This window comes from Cupressus sempervirens, chromosome 8 (genome assembly GCF_028749045.1).
Source record: "Cupressus sempervirens isolate cs-2001-9-10 chromosome 8, ASM2874904v1, whole genome shotgun sequence".
NCBI classification, from domain to species: domain Eukaryota; kingdom Viridiplantae; phylum Streptophyta; class Pinopsida; order Cupressales; family Cupressaceae; genus Cupressus; species Cupressus sempervirens.
The window spans coordinates 74,894,802-74,920,748 of NC_143125.1; the positions used below are offsets into that span (position 1 = coordinate 74,894,802).

The 25,947-nt window shown below is 37.1% G+C and overlaps 1 protein-coding gene across 1 annotated transcript in view; it reads right to left on the minus strand.

The window, feature by feature from the left end:
* LOC149541705 (IAA-amino acid hydrolase ILR1-like 5) overlaps nt 1-25,947 on the minus strand; it is a 138,663-nt gene that overhangs the window by 46,684 nt on the left and 66,032 nt on the right. The window contains exon 3 of the mRNA XM_089796827.1: nt 22,322-22,636. Within this exon, the coding sequence (XP_089652953.1) occupies nt 22,322-22,636 (315 nt within the window). The remainder of the gene's footprint in view (nt 1-22,321; nt 22,637-25,947) is intronic.

The following is a 25,947-nucleotide window of genomic DNA, read 5'->3' on the forward strand; positions in this document are numbered from 1 at the left end:
AAATGGATGCAAAATCTGCATTTCTGAATGGTATATTAGAAGAAGAGGTTTACATTGAACAACATGAAGGATTTGTTGATGCAAACAACAAGAACATGGTATGTAGACTACACAAAGCTTTATAAGGTTTAAAGCAAGCACCTAGAGCATGGTATGAGAGACTTCATAACTATCTTGTGAAGATTGGTTTTGAAAAAATTGATGACAACAGTAATCTATTTGAAGACTAAAGGTGGTAAAGGTATTTTACTAGCTGAATTTTTTGGTGATGATATCATATATGGAGGACAAAATACATTGTGTAAGACATTTACTGATGAAATGATGCAAGAATTTGACGTGTCCATGTTTGGAGAGATTAAATTCTTTGTTGGCTTGCAAGTGTATCAAATCCAATATGGTATTCACATCACGTAGTCCAAGTAAGTGAAGCAAATGTTGAAAACTTTTGGTATGAAGGATTCAAAACCTGTTAGCACAACTATGATCACAGGACATAAACTATCAAAGACTGATGATTCTGCTAAAGTAAACTAAACTTTGTACAGGTCTATGATTGACAAATTGCAATATGTAGTTCATAGCAGACCTGACATTGCATTAATTGTTGGAATTGTTGCAAAATTTTCTGCAAATCTTAAGGAGAATCATTTGATGATTGTTAAGAGAATTATGAGATATCTAAAAGGAACAAAAGATTTAGGTCTATACTACAAGAAAAATAAAAAAAATTGAATTGAGAGCATATATAGATGTTGATTGGGCTGGAAATGTTGATGACAAAAAAAGTACAAGTAGTGGAGCATTTTTCTTAGGAAAGAGACTAGTTACATGGACTAGTAAGAAACAATATTGCATATCACAATCTACTGTTGAAGTTCAATATGTTGTTGCTGTAGTGAATTGTACCAATATTGTATGAATCAAACAGCTACTCAAAGGAATGAAGGAGGAAATTATTAAACCTATTATACTCTACTATGATAACACAAGTGCAATAAACATATCTAAGAACCCTGTGATGCACACAAAAACTAAACATATAGCTATCAAGTATCATTACTTGAGAGAGTTGATTCAAGACAAAGAAGTGAAGATGGAATATGTGAATACCAAATAATAGATAGCTAATATATTCACAAAAGCTTTACCTAAGGATGCTCATGAGTATCTAAAAGGTAAACTAGGGGTGATACCCCTATCCAAAGCTATTTAAGAAGCATGAGAAGTGCCCTGCATCAACTGAGATGAATGACATATTGTTGCCAAGTTCTGGTCTTACCCTTAAAAGCTTGTACTTATTGGTATTTAAGTGAGTCTGTGTTAAATGTGAAGTCTAAGCATCCTTTAGGTTACTTCTCATCTTTCCTGAGTACCTCATTTTCTTTGTTTTTCGGGTCTCCTAATCATGCTGTGCAAGTTTGTTGTTTTTCCGGTACACAAAGGGTGTAGGTGATCTAGGCATGGTTGGGATGTCCTAGTGTCTTCCTGATGAGAAGTAAGTTATACGAGTTTCACAATCTGTTATCTTGCACTAGCATCCTCTTTCCTACAGATTCAGAGCTTTCCCTCTTTCCTACAGATTTAGAGCTTTCAAGATGATTTTCCCCTTGAGTGAACTATATCGAGTGTGTATCTGAAGGATGAAGCCGTAATAGTGAATAACAAGTCGAGAATCTAATTATGTCATGGTAGTAAGGCCAACGAAACTATGGATCAAAGCCAGATTAAATCCCATTCAAATTTACATCGGTAAAATCAAGTGCTACGAGGGAACACAGGTCTATGGCTTTTCTACTGCATACACATGAAAGCGAAGTTGTTTTGTTTTGTTCCCGAAACTGTATAAACTTGAGTCAAATCTCAGTCCCAATGATCAACTAGTGTGAACACAATGTTGAATGACTCGTTTGGACTCATAATCAGTATGGCATGCTCGAGATCTAGCTCAGAGGCCATCAGATTGAGGTAAAAGGAATGAAGTGTTGTTAGTTGTACCCCAATTTGGGAAATTTTGTTGAGAAAGGTGTTTTTCGTCCCAAGGTAATGAAAAGGTTACTTATCCTGAGGTTTAGGATATAGAAACACAAGCAACTTTAAAGTATGAATATTACTCAAAGATGCTTGAAAGATACTTCTAAAGAAGTCAGCAGTAGGAGTGCGACCCTGATAAAAAGGACATGTAGTGTTAAAGCTTTAGGCGGAAAGTGAAAGAATGAAGTGTGTAAGCGAACAAAGGATCACTCCCTATGCTGCAATCCCGAATAAGGGAAGTGATTTTGTGGAAAAGCTAAGTTTCTCTCTCTCTCCCGCATGTGTTAATATTATCAAGCATATCTGCAATCCAGATTCTGGAGCAAAGTAAGGCACTTCCCATAAAGCTACGTAATTTTTAGTCATATCACTTTACTTTAAGTGAAGTAATAGTGCTTTCGGGAATTTAATATTTTACATGCAAATGAACGGAAAGTTAAAATAGCCGTTACTCATCGAATTAAACGCAAATCCTGCAATTATAATCGTTGGCTGAGCTTAATTTCATTCCTATGGCGCCAACATTCTAATTCTTAAATCTATTTCATCGGAATTGCCTATAATTGGTTTCTTCAAGTATATTAAAACGGCTATTTATCAAGAACTATATCCTGTGCAACCACAGCAACTGGCAATCAGAGCTGCTAGCTACAATAAATCAGTTGGCCTAGAGAGTGAATTAAAGAATCTTAAAGACTCATCTTCCAAATTCTACGATTTGGGTGAACTTCATAGGAGACTCAATTCTCAGCCAATTCATCCCATTACTCAAAAGCTTAAGGAGAGTGGACTAGTTGAGACAGTTGGTTTTCCAATGGCAGTGCATGCACCTAAGCCCGTAAAGGAGTGTATTGAGAGATAAGACCCTGAGACGAAGCAAATCTTATTCCTTGATCAATCTATCCTCATTTCAATCAACAAGGCACTGATGCAATCCGCATTTGTTGTGATGTTGATTTCATGACTTCCACATCTATGTTAAATGAAAAGAAAACCCTTAGATGGGAAGACATGCAAAGGACATGGTTCAAGACTGCTCGCTCAAAGAAGAGCAAAATGCCCAAGACCCTATTCGGCACAAATTTGAAAAGAGAGATAGTGGTTATCCTTGCTCTTCTCCTCAAACTAAATGGAAAAGAGGAAATCTTGGAGTTCATCAAGCACCATTTCTTCCTAATACAAGCAATATGTGTTGAGGATATGCAAACCGACTCGGCACAAATTATCTATGATGAGTGTTGTGAGGTTTTCACATCATCGCCCCAAAAAATTTTAGGGACCCCTTTTTTTGGGCAAGCCTTGGCAATTTTCACAAATTTAAGGAATTTTTTGGTTGCCTTAGCAAATTTGGTGTTGTCCAGAGGTTTTTTTTGAATTAACGATTTTACATCTTGGATGCCTTCAAGCTGGGAAGGGATTTGATTTGGTTTGTTTTCACCTAGCGCTAAACTTGATTTTCCGGAACAAGTAATTGTCCTTAGGCCAAACAGAATTCAACAACAACATTTTTTCGATGGTTAAAACGATATCTGGCAGGATAAAAATTGTAAATTTTGGACTTGGATGTTTGAAAATTGGATATAATTGTACAAGCTTGACCATTTTCAAAATGAATTTATTAGATTTAGTTGTTTTGGAAATCTTGAATTTTTTCGGTGAAAAGAAATTTTGGTAGTGAAATTAAATTTAGATTTTGAGTTTTGATTACTAGGAAAAGGAGTTTTTTTTAGGAAAATTGAAATTGTATTGCAAAGTTGAAATTGGATTAAATTACAAAATCTCATTAATTTGGTTGAAATTTTGTCTAGAGGATTTTAGAAATGTTAAAGAAATTGGCTTGCTAGACTCGATTTTAATGATATTTTAATTGCCAATACGTTGTTAAATGAAAATTTTAACATCCCCTAGGCTTACATTGTTTCTATTTTCCAATCCTGGATCAAACTGGCAATTAAATGGGCCAATTTTGCTATATAACTTAGTTATTTTAGTGTTCCATTTAAATCTGGGTCATTTTTGGGGGGTCTAATTTAATTTTTTATTTCCCTCCAAGCAGGTCAGCCCACTTAGAGATCAACTGGAGGATATAAGAAGGGGCTTCCTCCCCTCTTCTTTCCTCATCCGTTTCATCTCCTCTTGCTTGGTTGTGCGATTTTTTCCTCCATCTGGGTGAGTTCCTCCTTGGCAGCAATTTTTTGAGGATCTGATTTTACATTTTGGCAGCGATTTCTTCTTCCTTGGATGGACGATTTCTGCCCTAAAGCAATTTGGAGGAGCAGATCCAATTTTTGCAAGATTTAGGCAATTTTTTTGGGGTCTGATTTTTTCTCCTAGGGCTGCGATTTTCTTCCTCCAGGTATGACGATTTTATTTGGTGAAGAGGCAAGGCAATCTAAGGCCTGATTTTTGGCAAGTGTGGATGATTTTTGGGAAATCGAAATTCAATGGAAAGGGCAGATTTTCTTTGCAAGCAATTCATTTGCTAGGACATCCTATTTTGGAGGATTGAAATTTCTGAGATCTGATCTAAATTTGAAGAGGCCCGGTTATTGGTAGAAGGCAGATTTAAGGTAAGTTTCTCATTTATTTTTAGAGGTGAAGATTGGTTTTAAAGGCAGATTTTATTCTTTGTTCTTACTTGGTTTGTTTCCCTTATCTTCTTCTTGCACTATTTCTCCACCACTTCATCATTTCCATTGATAGGTTGAAGTTGGAAGATATAAGTGTAGATTTCATGATAGGACATTTGGAGAGGCAAGTATACGCTAGACCACCCAAGGATTGAAGTTGAGAGATATAAGTGTAGTCCATCCTGACGTAACGAAGAGGCAAAAATAAGTGGTAGTCTCACCCCCTTGGATTGAAGTTTGGAAATTGATAAGTGTAGAGATAGGATTTGGAGAGGCAGAAATAAGCTAAATTTTGTCGATAGAAAGAAGGATGGAGATTGATGAGTGTAGTTCAAATCATTTATAACGAAGAGGCAGAAATAAGTGTTTAGGATGGTAGATGTTAGAGCAAGCAAGAACCCAAAGGGAATGAATACCAAAAAAGAAAAAGAAGACATGATGCCTAAGACCAACTTCTTCTCAAAAGTGAGGCAATGACACCAATATCAGCATGGTGAACATGGTAGAAAACTGACATCAACATTATTTGGTGCTAGAAGGAGGGCATGAATGACTTTCATTCTTGGATCAACCTGGAAATTCAAAGCAAAGATTGAAGAGGGATGAGCTTTCAAAGTTAGATTTGAGATAAGAGATCTCTGTTAAAGTGAAAATCAAAAAAAAAATTCAAAAAAAGAAAGGTTTCTCAATGGATAGGCAAGCGAATGTTTTTCCCATTTGGTTTGATTTCAACAAAAGGTTACCTCCATGGGATTTGCCTCAACTTGCAACATCAGGGAAGTGTAGGATACATGGTACTATAGATCATGAGGAGTTGAATTGTTTGGTGTTTCTCTTGAGAGTGGAGTTGGCATTAAGAGGAAAATTTTATTTTTCACGAGTACATGAGCCTGCGGTCCTTGTCAATTCGGAGGAATATTTTCTTGTTTTCAAAGAAGATATCAATAGGGAACCAAAAAAACATATATGGAAGAAGTTCTTCGTGCAATGTACACAGTCTCTCACATTCAGAATCTACTTGCCAAGACACCATTGACTTGGTCAAGTTTCAATTGGGTTGGTATGAGGAAATATAAATGGGGGATAGTAAAGATTTCTTTCAGCTTTTAAGTTGGATGCCAAAGAATGAAGAGGGTATGATATATCAAGATGGTATGGTTGATTCTAATGTTCAAAATACCAAGTGGATGAGCCTTCACACATTATATCACGAGGTGGAGAGGTTGACAAGAAAATCAAGGAAACAATTGAATTTATCCAAGAGAGAGAAAGGATGGTAGGCAAAGGCCAACATGTGATGGCACACGAAGAACTACAAATGGAACATCAAAAGGTGGACAAAAAGGAAATCTTTGGTGAGCCTTCATGCATAATTCAAGGGTTGACTCTTGAGGATGGGTTGCAAGAAGTTTCAAATATCCTTAAAGAGGAAGATAATCAAGTGGGTGAGTTTAACAAGGAATTACAATATATCACAAGAGAGTTCAAATATGAGGAAAATTTAACAATATATAATTCAAGGGCTGACTCTTGAGGATGGGTTGCAAGAAGTTTCAAATATCCTTAAAGAGGAAGATAATCAAGTGGGTGAGTTTAACAAGGAATTACAATATATCACAAGAGAGTTCAAATATGAGGAAAATTTTGATAAACCAATACAAGGCGCTATCTCCACTATGTTCTTTGGGGGGATGCCTGAAGATCCTATGGAAGAAATACAAAGGAGTCATTGCCCAAAGCCTTTCAAGGTGATCAAGTTGTTGTAAGTGGCATGATTCACCATCAACTTCGACCTCCAAAAATTTTGCCACTTGAAATGGAAGTTGATGGGCAACTCACAAGGATGTATGATGGTTCTCCTATCAGTCTTGAAGGTGCTATGTTTGGTGAGAATCCATATAAAGAATTGCAAGATGTTTCTAAAAAGAGTTCAAATGGAAATTACATGCTAGATGATGAAGCTCCTATTGGTAAGGATATGCAAGGATTGTTAAGTGGTGATCAAGTTGCTCCCATAGAAAGGGAAAAAAAAGAACAGTTTGGGTTAATGCTACAGTTGTATATTGTGTTCGAACAATTTGGAGAGGTGTTTGATGGGGAGAATATCAAGGAATCCTTAATTTTTGAAGATACACTTGAGGAGATTCACAAGGATGCATGGTTCATGTTTCACAAGGACGAGCCCCCTAGAAAGATATTTCAAGGCCTTGACTTCACAATTGACCCTGCCTTGATCACTCACGGGTTTGGTGTTGATGCTATTGGAATAGTCCACCATCAACATCAACCTCCTAAGGCCGTGGAGAATTTGCAGGTTCCATTTGAATTTGAGTCATGCCAGGTTGATTCTATCCCAGCTCTTAATGTTCAAAATTGTAAAAGTTGTTATTTTGATTGTGGAAATTTTGGAGACAAAACTTGTTTGTGTTTTGATCATGGTCCTAATGAATTTCCTCAATTGTTGATCTTACATGATAATTTTCTTGAGGTTGAGTTTGAGGTGACCAAATTTTTTTCAGAGTATAAGGATGACTTTGCGAGATTGAGAACTATCACCCAAACCTTGTTACTTCTGAACATCTTGAGAAACCATGTTAGATCCAGTATATATATTAGATCGATTAGTGTTGTCCCTTTAGAGTCTTGTATATAGTTAGGGTAGGTTTGTCTTGGATTGTTTGGTTCAGGAGAGTAGTTTAGTTTGCTTCCGTGTGTGGTTTAGATTAAGTTTCCTTTCAGTTGTTTAGAGTAGGTTTCTTTCCGATGGGTTAGACTAAGTTTCCTTTCATTCATTTAGTTTAGGTGTTTTGAGAGAGCTCGAGTTTAATTTGCATCAAGTCATTTGACTTGGGATCATTTGCCTTCCCTCAGTTGTGTTGATGTCAGTTTTGTACAACTACATAATATATAGCAATTGAATACGTGATATGGAATATCAAACACTCAACCCTCTCTTGAAAAGTAAATACTCATGAAGAAAATGATAAAAACTCCAAGGTTCCTTACACTTGTGGATACTAACTCAGTTATATTAATGTGATTTGTTGGTTAATTGCGTAGGTGGGCTTACATTGTTCTTTCAAGGATGTCGGACTTTTGCTGTGATGACGATGAAATCTAGCTTTGTAATGTAGCGCCAAATGATGTTGACGGTGATGATGGAGGGTGTGTTCTCAAATGACTTATACTTTTCTAACTTTATTCTTGAATGAACTCCAACTACTAAACTACTTGTTGCTTTACTTCTACTCCTATGAATGGAAAGATTGGCAAATGGACGGGGATCAAATGCGATAAAAGCTTACCAGCGGCTCTACCTCCATAGATGTAATGATTCAAGGGAAAAAAGATTAGATTACCACGCTAACAAGCCGCTAGGATGCTAGCTACCTAGTTTATAGATCCCTATCAAACATCCACTAATATCACCATACAACTATCCATCTATTCTTACTCTTGCTTAACAACTTTCTTGAAATGAAATCTACTTTAACAACTTCAATGGAATTTAACTATAACTATTGGAAGTAGAAACCATGTAATAACAACAAGTGTTCTTAATCACCATGCAAGACACAACAATGATAAGAGAAGCAATTTTGGTATTATCTTAAGCAACAATTTTCTTCAACCTTTTACAAATGAGAGTAAATGGCCTTATATAGAGGCCAAAATTAAAACCAACAGTAGAGATTAAGAGGCAAAATCGACGATCCAGATCAAACCCCAGAAACCCTAATTAGGGTTGCCACCCCATTGGCCAATGAGAAGATGCCACCTCATCGATGGACCAATGAAAAAAAGAAAAAGTGGCAACCAATGAGAAGGCACCAAAATGTTAGCCAATCAGAATCCGCCTATCCTACCCGAAAAGAAAGGAGAATTTGCCACTTGGGCTTACATCAAATGATCTTCTAATATAATTCTACCCTTTTCTTTCATCTTCTTAGCCAAGGCAATGAACTTGGCTAGCCTGTTGTTGACTTCCTTCATAGGAGGGCAAGGCGTGTGCTTCATCTTGAGCTTAGCTGAATTCATCATGTTGCTTGCTACTTGCAATGTCTTCTCATGATCCTTCTCATATTCTCTCACATATCCGATAAAGGCACTGAGGGAGGCAAGGGTGCCCAAATGCTTCTTGATGGCAACCTTCCCCAACTCATTCAATCTCGACCCAAACTCTGTCCCATTGACATTCTCCTCTTTGATATCTTCAAAATCAAGTGCAGCCCCAACATCGCTCATCATGGTTAGAATGGAAGTGTCAATGCCTAGGCTGTGTTGTGCAATCTCATTCCATATCTCTTCAAGTATCCTCAATATGATGGTCAAGGCAACATATCAAGACTCCGTCGTACTCATTCCCTCCTTCATCCACCAACTTGGTTCTTTCCAAATATCTCTTTGGTAGCCCAATAAATGCCCGTAGCCTGGGAATGGCTAAGTCCTTGACTGGAAGGAAATTCTTCCACTCCCCTTCAAATGTTCTGAATTTGTCTCTAATAGCCACCAATGACCTAAATGTTGAGACAAAGGAAGGCAAGAGATTTCTCTGATCTTGAATTATATCACTAATCCAATCTTTGATTTCATGCAACTGAGCCAATATCTCTTCTATGTTGCTCCCATTGTCTTGTGAAAGGGCTGCCTAATGCAACTGTTGGATAGGCTAGGAATCTCTCCAATAGTTGTTTTCGGCCTCCAACTTTACAATCCTCTTGTTTGCTTTCCTCAACCTTTCTCTAATTGAAACCATTCCTTCCTAGATCTCCTCACATTCCATGTCATCCGTGATTCTTCCCAAGTTATGCTCTACTCATACTCCTAGGCTACAATCTCATCCACTACCTTGTTAACCTTTGGTATAGCAATCTAAACTTTTTAGTAACCCTCATCATCACTCCTGATTAACTTTGCCACCATTTTTGCAATTTGTTTTTATTTCTCACTATCTTCCTTTTCCACTAACCCTTGAATATCTTCAACTGTTCGAACAGTCACCACCTCGCCTCTTGGCATAAGCATTTGCCTTAAAAATAGCGGTGGAGTGCATCTCCCAAATCTAGATTTGGTTTGACTAGCAAAGCATCACCAACAGCCTCAGACACCTGGCTTATTTCCTCAGTATCAATTGGTCTATCCTCTTCTTCACTAGTGACTGTCATATCATCTCCATGTTGGTTCTCCAAGAGAGGAGAGTATTCGGAGCTATCAATGTAACCACTTGATTCTGAATCAGAACTCACCTCTACCAAGACCCTTTGTCCACTTGTATTAACCTCTCCGCTCCTAGCCTCAATTATGCTCTCCCTTGATGGTGCTACATTTTGTCTCTTTGCTGGAGGCTCATGATGTTCTTTACTTTTCTCAAACTCCAAATTTCTCTTCTTGCTCTTAACTACTCTTTTTTGCTAGCTACTGCCCCCAACCTTTTTGTCCAACTGACTCTGTTGGACCTTCCTCCGATTTCATCTTCTCATAAGGCGTACTTTCCAACTTTGTAGTTGTCTTAGCTTCTCACTGTACCACAACTTAGAGTATAGATCAGCCTCTAAGGAAGGATCCTGATGATCATCCCAATCCACTAGACCCAATTTTGTTCCATCCACTGTGTCATAATCCTCTCTTAGCACATTTTCATCATCTTCCAATTGATTGGGAATATCAAGGCCTCTCCAACTGATTGCCCTCATCATGCCCACTAAAAATCTTGAGAAACCTAGCTTCCTCACATGAAAGTCATCCTGTGCATTGGCCCAAAAATCTTCTATAGTAGCAATATGTTTGAATGTGTTTTCGTGAGATGCCTTGATAAGACTATTAGGATCGAATCCTTGTCTTGTTCTATACCATCCTAGATGATACCATTCTAACTCCTCCATAGCTGCGAAGGCTACAAGATTGGGGCAAGTATCATTGCCTATTCCAAATGAGAAGGTAATCCTTGTCTCACCTTTAAGTTTCATCATTTTGTCGTAATTCTCAAGTTGCCCAACCAACTCCATCAAAACTATCTTGTCAGGTGGGTACCTTGGAAGTCTCTTGGGACAAACTATACTTCCTGCTACTCTAATATATGTGAATTGCGAAAATTGGATGAACCAACTTCCACTTCCAATGAGAGCCTCCTAGCAAGTGTCCCTTGTAATATCCTTACCATCTTCATGAAAAAGGCATCATAAAACATCTTATAGTCTTTGGTGTTGTGCAAATGAAGCTATGGATAGCACGCATGCACCAAACATTGCCCCAACCTATTCCCAGTCACTCCTAAGGCCTTAAATCCAGGATTTTCATATAGTATCGCAATCAGATAGAAAAGATAGGATCCCATATAGAATTGCTTTTGAATTTGTATTGTCCTTAGTTGCAACTCTAAATTTTGACTTATAATTCTAGCCCAATCAAATTTTCTCTTTCGATTTTCAATTTCATCAATAAAGTAGTACATCCAGTTCTCGAATTGCATACCTTGAGCCACGCCCATGATTCGGCTAAGAAGCACAATAAGGTCGCCATACTCTGATTTGAAATCCGACTTGGTGAGCTTCGACAACTTGGTAACTCCCTTCTTGCCTTCGTGTAACCAATTCCGCTTTAGATGAACAAAGTAGGCCTACTGATTATCCTGAAAGAACTTGGTTGTTTGATCCATCATTACCACTGCCATGCCTTTATGCTGGAGAATATTGAATACTTCTTTGACCACTTGTCCGTTGATGTTAGCCAACACTCTCTTCCCTTCATCAAAAATGATGGACTTGGTCACAATATCAAACCGGGATGCACACTGCATTACCGATTCCGAACAAGGCAAGGTAGGAGGGAAAGTCGCCATATATACAATTCCACTCTTGTAGATCTTCTTCGTCATGGAGAATTTGTCCTTCCTTCAATCTATCCTTCAACTGTACCATGTTCATTGTGCCGATATTGGTATCACTTATTTGCCTCACTTTTGAAAAGAAGGTGGTCTTAAGCATCATGTCTTTCTTATTGTTTTTGGTATTCATTTCCTTTGGATTCTTGCTTGTACTAACATCTACTATCCTAAACACTTATTTCTGCTCCTTCGCTCGAAATGATATGGACTACACTTATCAATCTCCAAACTTCTTTCTATCGATGGAATCCAACTTATTTTTGCCTCTCCAAATCCTATCTCTACACTTATCAATCTCCAAACTTCAATCCTACGAATGGGACTACCACTTAGTTTTGCCTCTTCATTACCTTAGGATGGACTACACTTATATCTCCCAACTTCAACCTATCAATGGAATGATGAAGTGGTGGATGAATAATGGAAGAAAAAGATAAGGGAAATGAACAAAGTAAGAACAAAGAATTAAATCCACCTTTAAAATCAATCTTCACCTCTAAAAATGAATGTTAATATTACCTTAAATCTGCCTTCTACAAATAATCAGGCCTCTTCAAATTCATATCAGATCTCAGAAATTTCAATCCTCCTCCAAAATAGGATGCCCTAGCAAATGAATTGCTTGCAAAATCTACCCTGAATAAGAATTTTGACCTCGTTGCCAAAATCACTCAACTTGAAGGAAAATCAGTGCCCTAGGGCAGAAAAGTCTGCCCTAAATCAGAATTTTGACCCTCTAAATTCACCCACAATTGACAAAAATCAGAACTTAAATCACTTTGCCTCTTCGCCAAATAAAATCGAAGCCCTAGGAGGAAAAAATCAGACCACAAAAAATTGCCCAATATTGCAAAAATCAAATCTGCTCCTCCAAATCGCCTTAGGGCAGAAGTCGCCCAACTTAAAGGAAGAAATCACTGCCAAAGAATGGAAAATCAAACCCCAAAATCGCCCCTTTAGAAGAAAATCACTCAATCTTGCAAGAGGAGGTGGAAAGAATGAATGAATGAGGAAATAAGAGGGGGGGAAGCCCCTCCTTATATCGTCCAATTTCTCTCCAGAGTGGGCCAACCTGCCTAGAGTGAAACAAAATTAAGTTAAACCCCCAAAGATAGCCCAGTTTTAAATAAAACTTTAAAATAACTAAGCCCCACAGTAAAATTGGCCGTTTTAATTGCCAATTTGATCCAAATTGCAAAATGGAAACAAGGTAAGCCTAGGAGACGTCAAAATTTCCATTTAACAACATTTTGGTAATTAAAATACCATTGAAATCGAATCTAGCAAGCCAAAATCAATTTTCAATTCCAAATTACCAATTTCCTTTAACATTTCTAAAATCCTCTAGGCAAAATTTGAACCAAATTAATGAAATTTTCCAATTTGAATCCAATTGCAATTTTGCGATACACTTCCAATTTTTTAACAAAATAAATCATTTTCCTAACAATCGAAATTCAAACTCTAAATCCAATTTCACTATCAAAATTTCTTTTCACCAAAAAATTTCAAGATTTTCTAAAACGACCAAATCTAAAATTCATTTTGAAAATGCCCAAGCTTACACAATTATATTAATTTTTTCTAAAATCCGTCTACAAAATTTGCAAATTTGTCCTGCCAGATATTATTTTAACCATCGAAAAAAATGTTGTTTTTTAATTCTGTTTGGCCCAAGGAAAATCAAGTTTCGTACTAAGTGAAAACAAATCAAATCCCTTCCTGGCCCAAAGCATCCAAGGTGTAAAATCGTCAATTCAAAAAGCCTCTGAACAATCCAAAAATTTTCTAATGCAAACAAAAAATTTACAACACTTGCAAAAATTGCCAAGGCCTAAAAGGGGGGTCCCCAAAAAATTTTGGGGCGATGGTGTGAAAACCTCACAAGCTGGAAGAGCAATTTTGGTTTTGGAGCTTTGCAAGTGCAAAGGGGGTCCATGTTATCACTCGTGGGCGAGGTGTGTAGATTTTACATTTTTGGTAAAAGATATAGCTTTGAGGCCATCAGATTAACGTAAAAGGAATGAAATGTTGTTAGTTGTACCCCAATCCGAGAACTGGTGATAAGGTTTTCCGTCTCAAGGTAATGAAAAGGTTACTTATCCAAAGGTTTAGCATATAGAAACACTAGCAAATTTAAAGTATGAATATTCCTCAGAGATTCTCAAAAGATACTTCTAGAGAAGTCAGCAGTAGGAGTGCGACCCTAATAAAAAGAACATGCAATGTTAAAAGCTTTAGGCAAAAAGTTGAAGAATGAAGTGTGTAAGCGAACAAAGGATCACTCCTCGTGCTGCAATCCCGAATAAGGAAAGTGGTTTTGTGGAAAAGCTAAGTTTCTCTCTCTCCCACATGTGTTAATATTATCAAGCATATCTGCAATCCAAATTCTGGAGCAAAGTAAGGCACTTCCTGTAAAGCTAAAGCATTTGTGTTGCTAAGTAATTTTTACTCATATCACTTTAAGTGAAGTAATAGTGCTTTCGGGAATTTAATATTTTACATGCAAATGAGCGGAAAGTTTAAATAGCCATTACTCATCAAATTAAATGCAAATTATGCAGTTATAATTGTTGGCTGAACTTAATTTTGTTCATGTGGCACCAGCGTTCTAATTCTTAGCTATTTCATTGGAATTGCTTATAATTGGCTTCTTCAAGTATATTAAAATGGCTATTTATCGAGAATTGTATCCTGTGCAATCACAGAGAATGGCAATCAGAGTTGCTAGTTACGATAAGTTAATTGGCCTGGAGAGTGAATTAAAGAATCTTATAGACACGACTTTCAAATTCTATGATTTGGGTGATCTTCATAGGAGACTCAATTCTCAGCCAATTCATCCCATTACTCAAAAGCTTAAGGAGAGTGGGCTGGTTGAGGCAGTTGGTTTTCCAATGGCAGTGCATGCACCTGAGCTTGTAAAGGAGTGTATTGAGAGATACAACCCTGAGAAAAAGTAAATCCTATTCCCTGATCAATCTATCTTCATTTCAATCAACAAGGCACTGATGCAGTGCGCATTTGGCATTCCCGTGAAGGAGCAGTAATGTGACGTTGATTTCATGACTTCCGCATCTATGTTCAATAAAAAGAAAACCCTTAGACAAGAAGACATGCAGAGGACATGGTTCCAAACTGCTCGCTCAAAGAAGAGCATAATGCCCGAGACCCTGTTCAGCACAAATTTGAAAAGAGAGATTGTGGATATCCTCACTCTTCTCCTCAAACTAAATGGAAAAGAGGAAGTCTTGGAGTTCACCAAGCACCATTTCTTCCTAGGACAGGCAATATGTTGAGGATATGCAAATCGACTTGGCACAAATTATCTGTGATAAGTGTTGTGAGGTTTTCACACCATCGCCCCAAAAATTTTTTGGGACCCCCTTTTTTCTGGTAAGCCTTGGCAATTTTCGCAGATTTTGGGAATTTTTCGGTTGCCTTAGCAAATTTAAAGTTGTCCAAAGGTTTATTTTTTAATTGACGATTTTACACCTTGGACGCCTTCAGGCCAGGAAGGGATTTGATTTGGTTTGTTTTCACCTAGTGCTAAACTTGTTTTTCCAGAACAGGTAATTTTGTCCTTAGGCCAAACAGAATTCAACAACATTTTTTCGATGGTTAAAACGATATCTGGCAGGATAAAATTGCAAATTTTGGACTTAGATGGATTTTTCAAAATTGGATATAATTGTACGAGCTTGAGCATTTTCAAAATGAATTTTTTAGATCTAGTTGTTTTGGAAATCTTGAATTTTTTTGGTGAACAGAAATTTTGGTAGTGAAATTGAATCTAGAGTTTAAATTTTGATTGCCAGGAAAAGGATTTATTTTGTAGGAAAGTTGAAATTATATTGCAAAGTTGAAATTGGATTAAATTGCAAAATCTCATTAATTTGGTTGAAATTTTGCCTAGAGGATTTTAGAAATGTTAAATAAAATTGGTAATTTGGAATTGATAATTGACTTTGGCTTGCTAGACTCGATTTTAATGATATTTTAATTTTCAATACGTTGTTAAATGAAAATTTTGACATCTCCTAGCCTCACCTTGTTTCTATTTTGCAATCCTAGATCAAACTGACAATTAAATGGGTGAATTTTGCTATAGGGTTTAGTTATTTTAATGTTTCATTTGAATCTGGGCCATTTTTGAGGATCTAATTTAATTTTTTGTTTCCCTCCAGGCAGGTCGGCCCACTTTAGAGATCAACTAGAGTGTATAAGAAGGGGCTTCCTCCTCTCTTATTTCCTCATTCGTTTCATCTCCTCTTTCTTGGTTGTGTGATATTTTGCTCCAGCTGCACAAATTCCTCCTTGGCAGCGATTTTTTGAGGATCTAATTTTACATTTTGGGAGCGATTTCTTCTTCCTTGGATGGGCAATTTCTGCCCTAAGGCGATTTGGAGGAGCAAATCCGATTTTGGCAAGGTTGGGCGATTTTTTTTGGGGTCTGATTTTTTCTCCTAGGGCAGCGAATTTCTTCCTCTAGCTATGGCGATTTTATTTGGTGAAGAGGCAAGGCAATTTAAGGTCTGATTTTTGGCAATTGTGGGCAGTTTTTGAGAAGTCAGAATTCAACGAAAAGGGCAGATTTTTTTTGCAAGCAATTCATTTGCTAGGGCATGATATTTTGGAGGATTGAAATTTGTAAGATCCGATCTGAATTTTAAGAGGCCCGATTATTGGTAGAAGATAGATTTAAGGTAAGATTCTCATTCATTTTTAGTGGTGATTGGTTAAAGGGGGATTTTATTCCTTGTTCTTACTTGGCTCGTTTCCCTTATCTTCTTCTTGCACTATTCATCCACCACTTCATCATTTCCATTGATAGGCTGAAGTTGGGAGATATAAGTGTAGATTTCCTGATAGGACATTTGGAGAGGCAGAAATAAACTAGACCGCCCTAGGATTGAAGTTGGAAGATGTAAGTGTAGTCCATCCTAAAATAACGAAGAGGCAGAAATAAGTGGTAGTCCCACCCCTAGGATTGAAGTTAGGAGATTGATAAGTGTAGAGATAGGATTTAGAGAGGCAAGAAATAAGTGTTTAGGATGGTAGATGTTAGAGCAGATATAAGTGTTTAGGGTGGTAGATCTTAGAGCAAGCAAGAACCCAAAGGGAATGAATACCAAAAAAAGACAAGGAAGACATTATGCTTAAGACCACCTTCTTCTCAAAAGTGAGGCGAATAAGTGACACCAATATCGGCACAATGAACATGATACAAAACTGACATCAACAATAAGCTCACCTCATTGTTGAATTCGGCAAAAAATTTAAGCAATTTTACATGTCTTCCTATCTAATTTATGCCCTAGAAATTCACCACATGTGGCCCGACCTCCCTAGCATTCAGAACTACAATGAGCACACCACATTGTATGAATTTTACACATATCTACAACTGCATAGAAGCTATGAGTATGTGGTTTTTAATGACGCCTTCGCAATGAGGCTATGCCGAGAATTGCAAGGATGCCCGTAAAAGAGATTTTCACTAGAGGCAATTTTGTCCATAAGCCAGTTCGGATGCTCATTCATCCAGTTTTCGAGTTTCTCCTATTTGTGAATAGGAGCTTACGATTTCTTCCCTAAAAGGCTTCCAAGATATCCAAAAGACATGGTGCTTCTAGTCGAATTATGTCAACACATCCTTGAAGTGAACACCTTGTGTTTTAATGTCAAGAAGATTGTCAGGATTCCTTTCTATATAGTGGTTGGACCGTATTCATGTGCTTCTAGATCGGATGCTCGTAATCTAGTGAAGAGTTTTGAGAGCAAAATTAAGTTGTTAGACTATGAGGTACTTAGGCCTCAATATGATCTAGTTGACTTTGTAAAGGATCACTTGAAGTTGGGATATGCCTACAGGCATATTCCGAATATTGAAGACTTTTGGTCCGGGTGTCTATACGAGTACCAAACTCAGGAAAAGTTATGGTCGCAAGTAACAATTGATGAGATTAAATTATATAACGACTCTGTTGATATTTCTAACATTGCAAATGATGGAGCCTACATGCATCCCACATCCTATGAGAAGATCAAAGGCACCCCAATTTTTTCTACCCCATATGCAAGTCCAGTCATAAACACCATGGAGGCACTTATGCAGGGGATAATCAAAAGAACAGACAAATGGGTGGAGTGAACCCGAGTGAGGAAGAAGAGGATGGGCAGTACTGGTTCTACAGGTGGAGTCTCTTCTAGAGCTGCCTAGTCCACAGCAGCAACGACAACTACAGCCACCACTTCAACATCAGCGGGCCCAGCTCAATCTATTGGGCAAGGAGGAGATGAGCCTCGAGATAAAACCGTGCCAATTACTCCTACATGTGGAGATGGCTCTCTTCCTGATACTAGAAAGGTTGGAGAGAAGGAAGGGGAAAGGACAGAGAAAAGGAGAAGGAACCAGATAAATCAGTTTATATTCCGGCCTCCCTTGTTCAGAGAATCAATTTAGATGGCAACACCAACCCCATGGATGGCCAGGAGCAAGATGCATCTCAACAAGGGGATACCTTAGCCCTTTCAATGACTAAGGTCGTTGGCTACCCTGTTGCTTCCAGAGCAAGCAAACTCCCTTATTTATGAGGAAGCTATTCGATCCCACTACCTTGCAGTTGGCTATCAATGTGCTCTCTACAATGTCATGGCTCGAAGAGACCATTGATAGGAAGAAAACGAGCTATGAGGAAGCAACTCCATCAAAGGACTTGATCACACTAGTCACCTCGTCTCAGCCATCCAAGAAGACAAAGAAGAAGACAATTGCTGCACTAGCTAAAAATTCAACAACTGACCAGGTGCTAGTGGAGATCGTTGAGCCACAAAAGGAAGGCACATTTCATGAGCTTTCAAAGGATTACTTCGAGATTAGAACATTGGATCTTAATATCCTCGTTCATGACTCCATGGTGAAAATGTAGAAGTCTACCAATGAGAAAATTGAAGATAAGTTGAAAGAGCTTAAATCCGCGCTTGGTAGCACATCATCCAACCAGTTTGATCCAAATGCAGAGGAGAACAAAAATCTACTCCTAAAGCTGCAACAAGAAAGGCAATTCGAGCAGGTCGATCAAGCAGGGGTAGATTAGATGAAAGCTCAAGGTCCCCTATTAGTTGAAAACTTGGGAAGCCTAGTGTTAGATGCTCACAAACTCAGGGAGGCAGCTTCAAATCATCAGACTATTGTACAAAAGGCAGCAGACAAGCTAACAGAGCAAATAGCCCTTCTACAAGAAGTAATTGACATGAAAACAAGTCTTGCCATTACTCATGTGATCCTCAAGACAGGCAATGAATCACCATTTCACTGGAAACAAACCTTGGAGTTTTTTATAGAAAGCTCTATGAGGTTCGCAAATGAGCTCAAGGATGTACATGACCCGATGCAGAAGATTATTGATAAGTTATTTCAATACTTGAAGATATTGCATACAGAGTCTTTTGTGTCCACTAATGGCAAGCTAGTGGATATTGAGAGAATGAAATCAACGTTCTTGGCATTTGTCGACTAAGTCGTTGACCCACTCAACTTTCAAGTGTCCAAGATCTAGGAACTCTCAGTACAGGATGCAATCATAAGGAGAGAAACAGAGAAGTTCCAGTTGAGGGTTGCCAGAATAGATGAACTGACAGAGATGCATGACTACTAGATCGTTTGAGTAGATAAAATCATCATTCCAAATGTCGAAGAATTGGACAAAGTAACTAATGCCATGAAAGATTATAGAACCAAATCAGTTACTCCTGAGAAGACATGATGTTCTAACTCTTCTCCAAACACTTGTCGTTATCCCTCCTCTTTCTTTTTGTAGCCATCCATAGCATTTTGTTAGTCTCTGTAACAGATAATGATTCAAGCTTGTCCTATTTTTAGTTTATTCTGTTCAGAGATGCTCTGTGAAGCAATCATTCACTATAATCAACCATTTTGAGAAGGCATATAAATGAAAGCTTTTGAGAAGTTAATGAGTTTGGAAAAATTACCTTTGGTCAAACCCTTGTAGCTGGGATTACTATGTGTCTTTGAGTCCATTTCTAGTTTTGTTGTTCATTTAGTCTCAGTATATTGTATGGAATGAAGGTGCTAATATTGAGAATTGAATGAATATGAATGAACTTGGTTTTTGCTTCCTTCATTCGATTAGATTATATGTCTTACTCTCTTCAATATAAGCATCTCTTTCATTATCTGCAATGTACACCATAGTTTTTGTATTTAGTATAGTTTGTTGCCTAAGGAAGCCAGAAACTGGTGCACATTGTAGCTAGAAGATAGACAATCTGGGTATTGTCGAAACATAAGCTAATAGTGTAATCCAAGAAATACTTATTTCACCATCTAACTCAGGAAAAGTTATGGTCGCAACTAACAATCCTAAGATCAACAGTTGGGTAGTAAAAAACCCTTACAATATTCTTCCTCCCCGAGGAGGTCAAAAGCTTGGAACTTCAGTCAAAATTAAAACTACAAGTTCTATGCAATTGATTTTGTAAGTTATTTCAGTTATTTATTGTCTTAATAACAATATGGTAGTTTCCTTTCTAATGGCAGTTTACATTTTATAAAAAAGGATAAAAATTGTTTCATATGAAGATTATTGGTAACTACTTATGAGTTAGTTAGCATTATTCTTTATTCATGTTCATATGAAAAGGAATGCAATTATTTCAGTTATGATATTGAGGTTATTTTCTTTCCATGCAAGAAGAAAAAAAAATCCTATTTTCTTAAGATAGGTATAGTGGAGTTGTTACACTTTCAAGCATAGTTGTGGTTAAAAAACAAGTGGTCTTCTACCACAACATTCTAATTAGATGGCACCCCATTCCCTAAGAATAAGCATATTTAATTTGCATGTTTCCCTCTCTTGTACTTCTTCATGTTCCATAATACATTGTCAGTTGTGGCATGGGCACACCATTTTTTCTAGGGCACTTCTCAATACCTCTTCCCCGTATTCCACACAAATTGCTACCACCTAACTATAATGACTATTATGTTCTACATCCCAATAGTTCCAATCAAATCCTCCCCACTTGAGGACAACTTGGATCTATTTTGCATTATTGATGTTCATTTGTGCCTGCAGAGAAGAGGTAGATGACACTCTAGTTCCTATGGCAAGAAATTTGATGAACAAGTTTAAAACAAAATCAAAAGAATGCAAGAAAATAGGAAACTAAACATTAAATTTTTAAAACAAATAAGTTTATGTTTAAGAAACAAAACAGGATTTAAAATAACAAAAAAAAAACTTGCCTTTCAGCCAATTGAAGCTCAGAAATGAGTAGGAAAAAAGCTGCAGCACTTGTTCAAGTATCAAAAATTGATCTTCAACTTCCTCTGTTTAATGCTAGAAGCAAAGCTTTTACTCAGCCTTAGGAGAAAACCAGCTGTTTACCAAAACAATGATAAAAGACAACCTCCTTAAGTATTTTAGAAGTTGTTTTTAACATTTTCAAGCTTCAACAAAAAATAGATTTTACCAAGAAAAAACTAATTTTGGCACCCAGACATCTAGATTTGCTGTGGGTTCACTCAGGTTCAGCCAAGATACACCACTTCACCTGGAGCACACCTTTGACAGACCCACAAGAGATTCAGACCAAGACCAGTACTAGTTCAAACCAGACCAGTATCAGGTGCTCTTAACATGTGAACCCTACAAGCTGCTTCATTACTCAAATCGCCCTGTGGTCTATTAGATGTGGTTTGTCTTTAAGGTGCAAGAGGATGTCCTATAAATAATCAAAGTTAAGGCTCTAACTAACTTTGGTTGGAGGAAGACCAATGAGCCACCATATCATTCCATTTTGCAGCCTATTGCATAGACCTGATTGGCATCACAATACTTCAATTGATTGGACCATTTACCAAAAAGGCAAAGTTCAAACGTCGATTTTTATTGATCAAAATAATCAGGAAGAGACTCAATAACCATGATTTTGCTATAAAAAAAAGTCAAAAGCAACCACTATACAACAGCACTGTGATTATGTTAAAAAATCATTAAACCTTCAATGTAATATTGAAATCACAAATGATTTTGTGGAAAAATCATCAAAATCCTTCGTTTTGTAGAGAAAAAGGTGAAACCCCACCATTTTGTCAAACAATCATCAAAAAGCAGCATAAAGACCAAAAAAAATTTAAACTCTCCATTATTTTTGGGACAAAAAATCATACAAAAACCTGCTAATCAAAAAATCCAGAGATTCTTTGTTACAAGAACAGAGAACCCTTGCAGATCTTTGAAAACTCCATTTTTATTGCGAGAAAATGGTGAAGAAATCTGTAGAGCCAAAAACCCATGAATTTCGTTTAAAATTTGCAAAAAACTGAAAACCTCAATTTTTATTTTAAAAAATCAACAAAAAAAAAAATAGAATGTTCTGTTCTTTAGAATTATAACCTTTCATTCACTTTTTTGGGTTGTTCAGCTTCCACTAACAATAAAATCACTAAGTCTCTGCTACATCAAATCAACAAAAGTTCTATAGTCTCCCATGGCTCCGTGGAAGAAGCAACTCCACAAATAGACTTTTGTTTAGATTATGTTGATTTGTTCAGCAAAGTGTCTATTTGGAAAATATTTAATCAGTTTCCTTATGTTCTGTTGTGAGATCTATCATTTATCTTTCCTCGTATTTCCTTTTCTAATAAGAAAGTAGATGTATTACTATCAAAATTATTAAGTTTCTATTCAAATTTAAATAACATAGGACCTACTTTCCACTAAAAAGCATCAGATTAAATTTATACTTGGCTATCAAGAGGGTCACTCTCCCGCGAAACAAGCTGTTGCAAACCCAAAATAACATAGGATGTTGCTACTACTGGATCTGAAGCCAAGTGTGGTGCTGCTGCATGCCCTCCTTTGCCTTCTACAATAGCTTCAAACACACATGATGCAGCCAGCATCGGCCCAGATCTTGAACCAATACTTCCAACTGGTAAACTTGGTGAAACATGTAGACCAAAAATAGCTTCTGCATCTCCAAGAGCCCCAGCTTCAATCATACGAAGAGCTCCTGCACCACCTTCTTCTGCTGGCTGGAATAAAAGTTTCACAGTGCCCTGAAGCAAACACATTCATTATTGAATATCAATAAAATTTAAAACTGCCACTTGAAAAAAAACAAATTTGATATGAAATTAAACAAATCAAACACCAATTATCAAATAAATGGGCCACGTCTCCATACTCATTTCCAACAGTTATGCTTATGTGAGAAGAATATGGATCACATATAAAAAGTTGCATAAGAATGAAGCTGCAATCATTGAATTATTATTATCAGACCCAAACATCTTGTATTTGGATCCACATATTAGGCTAGATGCTTACTACTTATTAATAGGGTTTACAACCCTTCACTAAAATGCTCATTGTGAATAATTACCAGTAAGACCTTAAATCTTAGAGAAAGATCCCCGTGGTGAGATAAATGCTTTCTCAAACCAAGTAGAGCCTCAACTCCTAGAAATAGTCTCTGGCATGGGGTAGTTACAAGAAAGGTTTCCAACAGTATACCAAGACATTCACAGTGAGTTAAATTCTCATAGTTACAAGAAAGGTTTCCAACAGTATACCAAGACATTCACAGTGAGTTAAATTCTCACTCATTAAGACAAAAACATACAAACCTGAACAGAGACCTGCCTTGCTGATCAATCACCTCCTAGGCCATGAGCACTGATCTAAGAGCTTTATTGATAACTAATTATCTCATTATCAGATTGATCTAACATAAAAAGTTAACACAATTGGCACAACCATTGCATTTTGCATGTACAAAATAAGTTAAAATGGATTGAATGCATAAGGCTTGTCAATAAAACTAAACATACAAAAAACAGAATAATGAAGATAAATTTCCATTCTAGTTGCAAAAGTTGAATGCTATCAAAAAAGATATGGCTGTGCATCACACGGCTATAATTCAATGTTTATTTTAAGATGTAAACTTTTCGTCCCTTTAAAAAAAAGCTCAGATGCTACTTTTTTCTGATTTTCATAGGATAAGACTTGTAACTCTGTTGTACAAAAGTTGTAATTTCCAGCATTTGTTTGCTGATATGATGCACTTCCTTTTTCCTAAATACTATCCTGGAAAGCCACAAGACAAATAGAAGAAACCCCCACTTGAGAGTTATGATGCTCAATGTGGTAATGATCTCATTGAGAGGACTGCTGCAATTTTCTGAACAGGTGCTGCCGAGAAACTTTCTGAGCTCTTTGTAACAGTGTTTATGTTGAACATGAAATTTCCAGCCCTTTTGTACAATTCATCACCATCTGAAACAACCAGTTATAATAATTTGTTGAGGAAATATCTGCAACAAAAAAAATGATGCCAAAAGGATTTCCACAATCAATACATGTGGGAAGAGTCTATCTAAACAAAAACCATGAGTAATTACTTGCATTTTGACAGTAAAAATCTGCAATGCAAATATGTAAGGTGCTACAGCGAAGAATTACAGAAAGAGTTGTGCGGTGTATTTATGTCACTGAAGAGAACAGGCATTCCAACATTGGCATAAAAAGGCCATTTCTCCAAGATCCCTGCTGTGAAGCTCAATGCAATGTATTTGGTTGTAATGTCTGGAAATTATTGTGGTGGTAGAAAAAGGTCATTTTTCCAAGAGCCCTGCCTGTGAAACTCAATGCCATGCTATGGTTCTAACGTCTGTGAACATTATTGCGGAGTGGTTTTGCATGAGATCAGAGATCTAGTGTTCATTTCAGTGCATGTGGCCATTACATCAGCCCTTTCATGGCGCTCAAACGCCTTTGGTGCCATCCAATGGTGACATAGGCATCGACGGAATGGTCATCAACATTGCCACTGTTTTGGCTGGAGCCATGACAAATCCATTCAATATCCGGTATTTCTAGGGCAATGCCTCTGCGCAATTATGGGCTGTGCCACCCTGCCTGGGAACATAAGGGATGCAGACATACCTTGGTTTTCATAGAAAAATGTTGGTGGATAAAACAACAGCTGCAAGTTCTAATGCCAAATGACTGCCAATGAAATGCAAAGACAGCACTTCCAAGGGAGCTGCTTAGCTACAGATTTTTTTCTCAGATGGCTTGTAAAATTCAGAATAGTTTACAATTTACTACACCAGAGTTTGGGGATTTTGAAAGCAATGCAAATCATACTAATTTGGATTTATAAAATGATACTGAGGCAAATCAGAAAAGCCCTAATCCATCCAAAGGAAATATGATGGGGTGCCTACTTTCTCAGCAATTGAGAAAAAAAGAACCTTAGAATGAATGGTTGCAAAAATAGTAATGGGATAGCTGCCATTTGAAAATTAGAAAGGAAAAAAGAAAGGAAAATTACGAAGTAATGTTGGATGCAAAAGAAGGGAAATTGTGGCAATTCGAGTCTAAGAAAGAAGAAAGCCCTCATGCTTTTGTATACCTTAATTGTACCGTCCTAAAATGTCAGCACCTATATTATGCCCCATTTTGGCAATTTCAAGACTTTTATGTCCATTATGCTTGATCCAGCAACCTAGTTCCTTTTCTTCCAGCATCTTCTCTTTATTCTCCACTTCCTCAAAATTTTCTAATATCCCGATGCTAGGCAACTTATACCCCAACATTTAAGCCCAAATTTAAATAGGTAGCCCATTCTGGTGTTTTAGTGGGATTTCAAGATTTACAATTGGCTTGTGATGGCTACGATCCCCCAAAATTTTGTGAGATGTATATGAGTAGTCTATCTCTCCTCATTTTGGTAACCACGAGCAATCAAGTTCACAAGACAAGATTGAAGTTCAAGTGCACCTTTACAATTGTGAATTCAAGTTTTCAAGATCAAGTTTCAAGCATACTTTATGCATCCTAACACATTTTGAAGGCAATCTTCTCCATTGTAGCAAGATTCTCTCCTATGAGGACCAAGTAGAGTACTTCTCAATCAAGCAAGAAGTTCCTTGTGTCCATCTACATGCAATCCATTCATCCATTCTTCAAGGCAAGAATTATCAAGCATAACAAAATTGAAGATCTTGGAGTGGCATTATAGATCCATACAGTTGTGAAAGGCATCCTTGATTCCTTTCAACTTTCCAAGGTTGAACAATTACTATCAATTAACATACAAGCATCTTCGTAAATATGTACAATCTTAATATCTGTCCATGAAGGTATATATATTTACAAGGTAGATCTAAACCTTTATAGTTACATGATTTCCTTTGTGCAATTTCGTTTCAATTTTAAGGTTGATCCATAAACAAGGGATCCTTGATTCCTTCCTACTTTCCAAGGTTCAACAATTACTATCAACCAACATACAAGCATCTTCGTAAATATGTACAATCTTAATATCTGTTCATGAAGTTATAAACACTTACATGGTAGA